At 31.2% G+C, this 12,220-nt stretch overlaps 1 protein-coding gene across 1 annotated transcript in view; it reads right to left on the bottom strand.

Annotated features, from left to right (window-relative positions):
* The window catches only part of LOC126879539 (juvenile hormone esterase-like), a 54,667-nt gene extending 52,109 nt beyond the window's left edge, over positions 1 to 2,558 (bottom strand). The window contains exon 1 of the mRNA XM_050642693.1: positions 2,189 to 2,558. Within this exon, the coding sequence (XP_050498650.1) occupies positions 2,189 to 2,386 (198 nt within the window). The 5' untranslated portion in view covers positions 2,387 to 2,558. The remainder of the gene's footprint in view (positions 1 to 2,188) is intronic.
* Positions 2,559 to 12,220: the final 9,662 nt, after the last annotated feature.

Genomic DNA, 12,220 nt, shown 5'->3' with positions numbered 1-12,220 from the left:
GTACAGCACCTGTACAATTATTATAACAATACAACTATGAGTGCATAGGTTAGATGATTGATATATTATACTAATATGTATCTATTTTAACTAAGATTCCCCAGTTTAACAAACAAGACGTGCTTAGCGAAAGGCCACACGGGCGATAATTTACGGCGTCGTAAGAGCAGTAAACCTGACGAGGCATTTGACTAACCAATTGTAGATAAAATAGGGAGTTAGTCAACCAATGCCTCGTGTTTACTGCTCTTACGGCGCCGTAAATTATCGCCCGTGTGGCCGTAAATTATTCTCGAGTTCATCAAAATAGCCAATTCAGATTAAACATATTTCAGTGAGTGTGAGAGTCATTAACGAATATAAACATTAAACATAGCGAGAGTTATTGATGGATTTAAGCAAATAATATTTTTTTTCTACGACCGTTTAATAAAATGCTCATTACTCGCTATTTTTTCATAGATAATAGCACCCATTACTGTACCCGTGAGTAATAATTCATTACTCACGGGCTGAAGTTACTCACGGGTCATTACTCACGGGCTGAAGTTAGATTCAAGTAGCGCATGCCACTTTTAATATTAATGGTATATAAACTGCAAATAAAATTACTTAAACTTGTTTATTTAATACAATAATTATTGTAATTTATACCAATAATTAACTCGAAAAATTTTTAAAAGAATTTTAACTGTAACAATGTCAGTATATTTTTTACGTTTATATCTTGTTTATTAAAAATTTTGACGTTTATCATTTAATTTAGTGACAGTGACATTAGCGCATTTTGTTTATGTTAATTGGAATTTATAACTAATATTGTGTTTGTTTTTCAAGTTATATTGTGTTAAATATGTTATAACATATTATGTATAGTTATATTATTATATTATAATATATACCTAGTTAAATGTAAATATACATTATAACTATATATTATATGAAATACGTCCACCGACAACCGCCATTTACTATTAATGAGATTCACTGACAGTAGGTACAAATTTAAGCTTATAATTTTTCGAAAACGAATAGAACTTATATTGACTATTTCTAGTTGTATTTTTACAATAAATAAGAATTTAGTAATAGTAGGCAACCAATTATTCAGCCACGTACTAGGGGTAAATAGCATTTAGGTATTTTTGTAAATTATTATAATTTAAATCTCAAGTAGTTGATAATTAAATTTTTTACTAATTAAAATAAAAAAAAGGTCGTAGAAAAAGTATAGTATTCTACTCGCATGTAATGGCTATTACTCACTCTGATGAATTACGACACTCGCCTACGGCTCGTGTCGCAAACTTCATCATCGTGAATAATAGCCATCATTACATGCTTGTTGAATAATATACTATTGTTCTTGGAAAAATAGACATTCTTATTAAAATTAAAATTATTCGTAACAAACAAACAATAATATTGAAACAAATAATACGTATTTTTTAAAAAATCCATAATTAGAACCCAATTATTAAAATCATTATTTACATATGTTTACATGAAGAACTTTGGGGTGGCACTTCGAATTGCAGAGTATCATGGCCTTCTTGCAGTTACATCTGTTTGTGGAGCAGATTTTATTGCAGCTGAATCTAACGAAACTTCAAAAATATAGCCGAAACTAGTTTGGCCTGAAGTGTGCGTCTTTATATCAGGATAAACTAGTTTGGCCTAGGTCAAACTAGTTTGGCCTGAAGTGTGTGTATTTATATCAGGATAAACTAGTTTGGCCCAGGACAAACTAGTTTGGCCTAGGCCATACTAGTTTATCCTAACGCGTTTAGGACAAACTAGTTTGGCCTAGGCCAAACTAGTTTGTCCTGAAATCGGGTTTGGCCGCTAACAGATATATCAAAGTTTGTCCGACTAGACACCGTTAAGCTTTTAACAAATTTTCAGCTTGCTATTAATAAATTTTTTGGTACCTGGGATCCAGGTCTATTAACCTATCAGGGCGTAGTGATTCTGCAGTGGGATCTCGTACTATTATCGCTTCATTCAATAAATTGAAGCCAATATTTTAAATATTTGAGATAATAAAATTAAGTAGATATTAATTTATTTAAAGATCCAAGAGAAATTAAATCTTCTTTGCAAAAATTTAAAAATAATTTATTAAGTAAATAACTATTTAAATGCATGCTTTAGAATCGATAAATTTAACCCAAACTAGTGTACTCACTTGAAATCTATTTTCCCCAACTGGTGGGGCAGCATATGGTATTTCTTGAAAAGCATAATAGTCGTTTCCATTTTCACTTTTGAGAATGTGCCCCCTAATCATACCCCTTTCTGTTTGAACTAAGGTGCCATCATCAGCGGAAATCCGCACTGTGAGAAAGACACAAAAAATACTTATTACAAGAGCAATTTTTTTCATGATTTTTTTTTAATATTACTCGTTCACTTCTCACTAACTATTAAGTTATTATAATATTTAATCATGTGTTTATATAACGTATTGATCACAACACAACTCCCAGATAGTTTTAGTGGCAGTGAAAAAGCAATTGAAATAATCATCATAATGATTTAATCATTTTTTGTTACTAAGAGATTTTATTAGATATAGTAGGAGAGCTGTTAGACTTTTGAGTAGATATTTGAGGCAATCTGAAAATTTTTCAGGTATCTCTTCCATAGTATCCTAATATAAGAATGCAGAACTGGCTGGAGAATAGCGGTCATTTACCCCTAAAATTAACCCCATCAATTTTAAAATCATGAGCACATGTTTAGTAATGTTTAAAATCAATTTTTTGCCTCAAAAATATCTTTGAAGCAACTTTGAGCAAATTTTTTATAAATAAATTTTGCGAGGGATTTTAAGTCTGCAATTTTTTTTTGGGGGGGGGGGCGTATAAAAAGTATGCAACTATAAATATATAGCTGTCCTTTCTTTCCAGACAAGGGGGTGTATTTGCTATTTTGACAGGGTATTTTTAATATTAAAAAGAAATATTTATACAAAGACAGGTTTTTGGTAAGACTTTCTACCTGCAAGGTGATCAAAAAAATTATGCGTGCATGTGAATGAAAAGCGCTATAGGTAAGCTGCAGGTGAGAAAGAGCATATTGTCAATAGCTGTTTACGTCCTCGTTCGCAGCGATTGCATTCACTCTAGCAAAATCACGTGACCTGACGATACCCATATCTTTGAGGCAACTTTGAGCAAATGTTTTATAAATAAATTTTGCGAGGCATTTTAAATCTGCAATTTTGGGGGGGGGGCGTATATAAAGTATTATATAGCTCTCCTTTCTTTCTAGACACGGGGGTGTATTTGGTATTTTGACAGGGTATTTTTAATATAAAGAAGAAATGTTTCAACAAAGACAGGTTTTTGGTAAGACTTTCTATCTGCTAGGTGATCAAAAAAATTATGCGTGCATGTGAATGAAAAGCGCTATAGGTAAGCTGCAGGTTAGAAAGAGCATATTGTCAATAGCTGTTTACGTCCTCGTTCGCAGCGATTGCATTCACTCTAGCAAAATCACGTGACCTGACGATACCCATATTGTTGTGCTTCAAAATGTTGGAGTAATTATTATATATTTTAGATGTCTCAGATATCTTTTTATTGATTAAAAGAAGATAATTAGTAAACAGATAAAGCAACAAATAAATTTCACTTTCTTAACTCTTCTTAACTCTTTTAATAAAAAGTTCACATCTAACGGAAACGAATGGATATTAAGAGGAAACAGTAGCGATTAACAGGTAGCAAAAACGCGTTCCAAGGTTGCGGCTGTAATTTTGATTATTTTTTCGAGATATTTGGCACACGTATTCGTAATATAATAAAGAATGGCGGTACAGAGCCCAATTTGAAAAATATATTAATATGTGGAAATTACTCTGTAATTAAATACAATATTAAAAAACGAGCCTGTACCGCCATTAAGAAGAACAAAAAAATTCACTTTCTTCAAATAAACTTTTTTTATCCGATGCCTAGATTTTGTGTCATTTTGGAACTATGTACTAAAATTTTTTATTTCATTAGTAGTTCCAAAATGACACAAAATCTAGGCATCGGATAAAAAAGTTTATTTGAATAAAGTGTATTTTTTGTTCTTCTTAATGGCGGTACAGGCTCGTTTTTTTTTTATTATTGTATGCAATTACAGAGTAATTTCCACATATTAATATAGTTTTCAAATTAGGCTCTGTACCGCCATTCTTTATTATATTACGAATACGTTTGCCAAATATCTCGAAAAAATATTCAAAATTACAGCCGCAATCTTGGAACGCGTTTTCGCTACCTGCTGATCGCTACTGTATCCTCTTAAATATGGATCAATTCGATTTTTATTGGTTTGAGGGAGATTGTTGGGCAGACGGAATCCAGGCCGTAGAAGAATATCATGGATGCGGAATTTGAGAGAGTGGTTTGGCTGCACCACTAATGAACTTTTTAGGTCAGCTGTGAATAAAGTCAGGGTAGCCTTGCTACTGGCACAGCGAGTGCCAGCGAGTGGCACAAGAAGAAGAAGAAAAAGTTGCGCAGTTAGCTTTAAGAGAAACAAAGGGAATTTCGGAAAAATTGCTGAAAGTAAGCTTAGATGTTCGTTTTTCTTTTAATTAATTTAATCTGCTTCTTCTTCTTTGTATACCTCATTCTTCTAGAAAAATGGCGATCATCGCGGCACTCCACTGCCTTAAATTTTTCAACCAGGATGTGCGTGTCTTCCCGGTCCTCGTTTTTATTCTTTTTTCCCTTGTATTATCAATCGCAACAACTCACATTTTCCATTTATTAGTTTGTGACATAGCTCATTCTTCTTTCCTTAGTTAGTTTTGGGTATTTGTTTTCCTATTCCATCTTTCTCAAGGTTTCCATGTTTGTTACGTGTTGTGTCCATGATATTTTTTATAATTCCTCGATAACACGACATCTAAAAGACTTCAAAATCTTCTTTCAATTGCGTCCATGTTTGTTCAGGCTTCAATTCCATATAAAAGGACAGAAAATACGTAGAATCTCAATTAATTATTTATTAATTCATATTAAATTAATTCAATAAACTCATATAAAGATTTATAAATCATATAGATTAGTCCGAGTCTCGAGGAGAGTCCAACGAAAAAGAAAAGAAAATAAGTATTTTATCTAAGAGGAAGAATTTGAAGAAGTACAAGATATATATTTGCATAATATATTTTATATTGCGTATTTTATTCTTCTAATTAATAAAAAAAAATATCTTCTTCTTGTTCTCCTAATAGAACTATGTTCTCTTTCTTCTGTTACAGTCTCTGCTGCGATCCGGAGCTCCAGCTCTCGTACCATCGTTTTTTGAGTCTTCCTATGGGTCGCTTGGTGTTGGGCTTCTGTGTCTTCGCCCATTGCGCCATACGTTCAGGGTCCATCCGATCTACGTGGTCTCTCCACATGCGTCGTCGTGCTCTTGTCCATCTCACTACGTCTTGAACGCCTAGCTCTCTCAATGTGACTTCGTTTCGTATTCTATCTCTGAGTGTGATACCTCTTATGGATTTTAGGGTTTTCATCTCCGTTGTTCTCATTATTTGTTTGGTCTTTGTTGTCTAGGCCCTTGTCTCAGCTGCGTATGTCAGTACGGGTCTAACACATGTCTTATAAATACGGACTTTGCTTTCCGTGCTCATTTATTTATTCTGTATAAAAAATGTATGAGAAATTTAAAGTATATAATGACTACTCCAAAATTTTGAGGAACAACAACATAGGTTTAGTAAGGTCACGTTGTTTTTCTCGAGATAATGGAATAGCTGCGATCGAGGACGGAAAGAGTTTTCGATATACGCCCTTTGGCATACTAGAGCTTAAGTAAAAACTTTTTCGTTCACATTTAAGTGTAATGTTTTTGATAACCTGGCAGGTAAAAAACCTTACCAAAATACCTGCCTTTTTAGAATAGGTATTTTTAATATTAAAAAATACCCTGCCAAAATAAGAATTGCACCCCTCTGTCCGTAAATAAGGTGTCCGGAGATAGCTAGACATGTTTAGTTGTATATTTTATATTTAATAGTAGGTATAGATTCAGATGCAACCCCCTGAAGTTCAGATGCAGCCACCTGAAAATAATCCTGGGACGCCTATTTTAGCATCTTGCAGAGATATATCCCTCTCAAATCGCCTATCTTTTACTTTAACAAAAATTAAAAATTAAATTTAGGGTAAATTATGGCTACCCTGCAGCCAGGTGTACGTTTTTGCATTAGAATGAGTTATTTACCTGAAAAAATTTCAGATTGCCTTAAATACCTACCTAAAAATATTACCAGCTCTCTTACCAATAATTTGTATTCTCAAGTGTTTAGTTACATATTATTGATGATAAAATAAATATTAATTCTATAATTCTGGTTTTAGGATTTTCAGGTTTTTAAAGTGCCACTTTAAGTTTCTGAACAAACAAATATATCGGAAAAAATATTATTGTTTTTAGAACACTATAAGATTTTATCATTAATTTTACCTCTCATTTTACTACAAAACATAGCTAATAACGATGTAGACCCCGAACAATTATTTTAATCTGTTTGTCCTTTGTCCAGTGTGTGTTGTTTGTATTATTTTTTAGTAAACGTCTACGACATTCCGCGATTCCGCGATGTGCTGAATAGGTTCCTATTTTGACAAAATACCTCTGATGATGCGATGAGAGCGAAAGTACTTGGCAAGATAAATAACTCTACTTCATATCTGCCTTTTACTTTAGTCTGGGCTGATTATCGGAGAATAGGCCATTTTTGGGAAAAGTTATTTACCAGCAATTTTATTGCTGGAATCGAATCTTATGATTGTATATTTTAATAATATAGGTATGCAAAGTCCGCAGATAGTGTGCTACTTTTTTATAAACAAAATGGCGCCCGAAAATCGTGTTTTTTTTTCAATTTTTGCTCTATATCTCCAAAGATTTTAACTTTACACCAAAAACACTCAAAAATATAAATTCACAGCAATTAAATTCTGCATAGAGACGTGTTTTTTCCGATTTACTTCGACGAAAACTTTCCCCGGAAAAAGAGGGTTCTTCCAACAAAATCTTTAATTTTAAACTAAAGTTTTAGATAAGTCATTGTTAATCAATAATTAAATAACTTGGTAAGGTAAAAGCCCTTTTTGTATAGATTATAATTCCAGAAGCCGATGGAAATTGAATGAACAGTTTAGCAACAATTCAATTGTTAATTTAAAATTTACGGTCGCTATAATAACGACAATAATTATTATGATGTATAAGAATAACTATGATTTTTTTATAAAAAGACACTATACCTATCTAATGTACTTTACAGAATTGAAATTGGACTATTTAAGCGGCCTCAGGAATATTTTAAATTTAAAAAGAATTTTTTGGCTTAAAACAAATTGAATAGCTCGGGAAATATTAAACTAAATTAAATTGTGAAAACAGTATTCGAAAAACAGCGGCAGGACGCTTCTTTTAAAAGAAAAACGTTTAATTATGATAAATAGTTCCTGAGATACAATCGGTCAAAGTTGACCAGAATTTACGGCAAAGATGTAAACAATAGGATCATAATTTTCAAACCATCACCTTTTTATTTTTGTCCTCTTTCTCCACACCAATTTTCATACCCTTAAAATACTCATAACATATATTATTATAATAAAAACTATCGATAATACGTGTGAAAATTACCAAAAATAGCAAAATTCCAATCAAAAATTAGGTTGGAGAAAATGTAACCCTCAAAGTTCAAAATCGGTATACGTTAAAAAAATGCATTTTCTCGGCTTCCCATGGAGCAATTTCCTTCATTCTTTTTTTGTTCCCAAGTAACTCGAGTAGAGCCATCGAACTAACGCATTATTAAATGTCAGACTTGCTTTTGTTTTGTTATAATAAATTAATTTATTCTTTATAACACAAAATTTTAATTTGTTTAAATAAAAAGTGTTTAAATAATTATACAGCTTTAAAATGAGAATATTTATGTTTTTAACTTTAAAAGGTACACTTGTAGTAAGTTTATCTAAAAAAAGCCTACAACTGGAAAAATATGTAGTTTTCTGTTCTTATAAATAAATTAATCTATTATAACAAAACAAAAGCAAGTTTGACATTTAATAATGCATTAGTTCGATGGCTCTACTCGAGTTGTTAGGGAACAAAAAAATAATCAAAGGAATTGCTCCATGGGAAGCCGAGAAAATGCATTTTTTTAACGTATATCGATTTTGAACTTTGAGGGTTACATTTTCTCCAACCTAATTTTTGATTGGAATTTTGCTATTTTTGGCAATTTTCACACGTATTATCCATAGTTTTTATTATAATAATATATGTTATGAGGATTATAAAGATATGAAAACTGGTATGAGGAGAGAGGACAAAACTCAAAAGGTGACGGTTTGAAAATTATGATCCTATTGTTTATATCTTTGCCGTAAATTTTGGTCAACTTTGACCGGTTGTATCTCAGGAACCGCTCGTCATAATTAAACATTTTTTCTTTTAAAAGAAGCATCCTGCCGCTGTCTTTCGAATACTGTTTTCACAACTTAATTTAGTTTAATATTTCCCGAGATATTCTATTTGTTTATAAGCCAAAAACTTGTTTATAAATTTAAAATATTCCTGACGCCGCTAAAATATTCCAATTTCAATTCTGTAAAGTACGTTAGATAGGTATAGTATCTTTTTATGAAAAAATTATAGCTATTCTTATGCATCATAATTATTGTCGTTATTATGGAGACCGTAAATTTTTAATTAACAATTCAATTGTTGCTAAACTGTTCATTCAATTTCCATCAGCTTCTGGAATTATAATCTATACGAAAAGGGCTTTTACGTTACCAAGATATTTAATTATTGATTAACAATTACTTATCCAAAATTTTAGTTGAAAATTAAAGATTTTGCTGGAAAAACCCGCTTTTTCCGGGGAAAGTTTTCGTCGAAGTGAATCGGGAAAAACATGTCGCTATGCAGAATTTAATTGCGGTGAATTTTTATTGGGGTGTTTTTGGTGTAAAGTTAAAATCTTTGAAGTTATAGAGCAAAAATTGCAAAAAACACGATTTTCGGGCGCCATTTTGTTTATAAAAAAAGGAGCACACTATCTGCGGACTTTGCATACCTATATTATTAATACATACAATAATAAGATTCGATTCCAGTAATAAAATTGCTGGTAAATAACTTTTCCTTGTATTTTGCTAATTAGCCCAGAGTACTTGTAAAAGTCTCAAGAAGGTTAATATTAAGTCTTTTTACTTTCATTCTTTAAGAGGCTATATAAGCGAGCGGAAAACGCGTTCCAAGATTGCCGCTTCAGTTTTAAATATTTTGTCTAGATATTTGGCACACATATTCGTAATATAGGAAATAATGGAAATCAACATAGGTAATAACCAGATTTTAAATTTCATCGAATACAACAAAATTAATAAGGAAATTCATAAAATATCACACCATCGACGCGCGACAACAGGAAACTAATTAACAAGCGCAATAAAATTGTCACTTTAAATTCATTTTAACAACAATATTAATTATTGTAATATTCAAAATATAAATGTATCATTATTTATCATCACTATTAAATTAATTTAATCATATAACTACTTAAATTGTTTGTGTTACAAAATACATAAATTTGAATAGGTACCTTTTTTTTCAAGCATTTAATGGTTGTTGCATAATATAGTATTTTATGCAGTTGAGTTGTGCTAATCGTTGGAACTCAAAGCAATTAAATAAAAATTTACTAATTTAGTTGGGAATAAGCCACAATTTGAGTTTGAAATTATAGACCAGAATTATAGACCAAAAATATCATATCTTGTGATCTGTCTTTAAAAAGTCAATCACATGTAATAATGAGAGTAAAATTCGCGTGTTCCCATAGTACATTATGAGGAAAGAATCTGCAAAAAAAATCCGCATGATCCTAGCCCGACATGATAAGTATTTGGGCTTAAATTTTAGTTTACTCTCAAAATTAACACCAAACTCTCATTTTATCTGTATGTTATTTTTAAATGTAAATGATGTATTCTCGAATGTTATTGATTTGAATAACAACATCCTACTTCATTCTGTTGAGGAATTTGCGACACAATTAGTTTGATATATAACATCATTAGCGCTGCTTCTTTGATTTTTCTCTTTATACCAAATGTTTCTTTCAGGACTATACTTGAATCTTTCCACTGAACTCTTAGTTCAGTGTCCGATGCGTGTTTACATATATGAGATCTACCTACTAAGTTCTCTATTTTTAATATAAGATTGATTTTCATTTATTCAAACTTTTAATGTTATTGACGTTCCATCTAAATAAAAATGTTCGCGTTCACAAGGTATATTGTATTGTTTATCGTCAGGATTAGTTTAGTGAAATGTTGAATTTATTTTCTATCGTTTTAAGTTTTTCTGATAATCAAATTTTATGTATGGGATTATTATTTTCTTCGTAGGATCTCGTTTTAAGTTGTTCTGTTCCACGCTCCATAATTCTTTATTTATAAACGACAAAGGTTGATCATTTTTGAAGTTATACTTCTTTACGCGCGATATGAGGGTGGATTTTTATATGTTAAAACCTACGATCCGGGCGCATGCACATTATAACTTTGTTCTGATTGGATGTTCAAATGACATGTCAAAATTATCCAATATGGCAGCTGTAGCGCAGCTGTGGTTTGGACAGTTGACGGTTTGGTTATGTATGGTTGTTGCGTTTTAAAATTTGTGGGAAGAGAAACAACAAAGGTTAGTTAATAGTTATACTGCCTTTTTAAATAGTTTTCATATTATATTTTTGAAGTTATACTTCAAAATGTTTTAATTTATGTATGTATCAGTCCAGAAAAGGTGTAGAAAAATATATTAGTGTTTTTAAATATATTTTTCCACAAACGTGTTAAAAATGCAATTTTTAGGACTCTATAGGAGCGTTAAAAATTCTACTTGGCACTAGTGCTTTAAAATTTTTAAGGCACTGCAGTTAAAAGTGAATTGTCAAATTGTGAAACGTCAAAATGTTTATATTTCATTTATTAACATTAATATTAATAATACAACTTGCGCAATTTGAAAAAGGTGGTTTAATAGGTTTTTTATTATAATTTTGTTTCTTTGGATTTGTCTTCCTTGGGCGTAAAATAATAAAACATCTATTTTTATATTTCACCTGTCACCGTGATGTATAATTATGTATATCTGAAAGGTAAGTAGCATGCGGCTTGATGGCCTTGTTGGTAGAGCATTGGACCAGAGATCAAAAAATCGCGAGATTGCGGGTTCAAATCCCGGACGATTTATACCTTTTTCTTTTTTTTAATATTTGGCATTGTTAAGTTTTTGTTCATTTTTGGTAATTATTGTTAATTTTTTGTATTGTAACTGTTAAGTAGGTATATTTATTTCATCGAAATTATATTATAATAGAAGTATAACTTCTTACGTGCGTACAAAGTACACACACATTATTTTTTTAATAAATGAATAACAGTGAATAAACAGGATGTTTACAACTGTTTGTCTTCTAAGAATGAATTTTTGTGAGGGCAAGTAATTTTGGCTCTATCATATAAGGGTTTTAACTCCCTTTTTAAAATTAATTAACCAAATAGTATAATTCTTCCTGAAGGATGTTCTCAAATTAAAGTTAATTTCATGTAATCGAATGAACTCTCTTCCAATAAAGTCGTCTCAGGAACGTAATCATAAACATTGGCAATATTATTTCAAATTGATCTACTTTAAAATGTAATATGTCTGAACTGACAGTTTGAATGAGTCAGATAAAATTAAATTAGTAGAAGAATTTTTTAAAAAGCGGTGTGATTAATGTTTTGTATTTTGATAACGATTACCGATCTGAAAATCGAAACGTAAATAAACGTAATTCAAACAAAAATTGTGACATGTTCCTAACTAAACTAATGAATCGACTGTGTTGAATGTGCTGAATGTGTTGAATGATTTGACAGAAGTGATAAATCAGCCCTTGTATATTTTTGTTATACATCCAAGAATTTTATTAGAAGCAAATAGTCTTCCACGTCAAGTATTCTATCAGCTTGATGAACCGTTATCCCGTTCCGTTAATATGTAGAGCGCAAGACGTGGACAACAACTTGTATCCCCATCCTTCACGGTCCTGGGTATAATCTCCCGGAAAAAATTATATTCGTTGTTCGCACTTGAACAACATACATTTTATATATTTTATAAA

The sequence above is a fragment of the Diabrotica virgifera genome, chromosome 2 (assembly GCF_917563875.1).
Source record: "Diabrotica virgifera virgifera chromosome 2, PGI_DIABVI_V3a".
Classification (NCBI taxonomy): Eukaryota; Metazoa; Arthropoda; class Insecta; order Coleoptera; family Chrysomelidae; genus Diabrotica; species Diabrotica virgifera.
The sequence above is the reverse complement of the archived record's forward strand: the minus strand, read 5'-3'. Positions and strand labels throughout refer to the sequence as shown.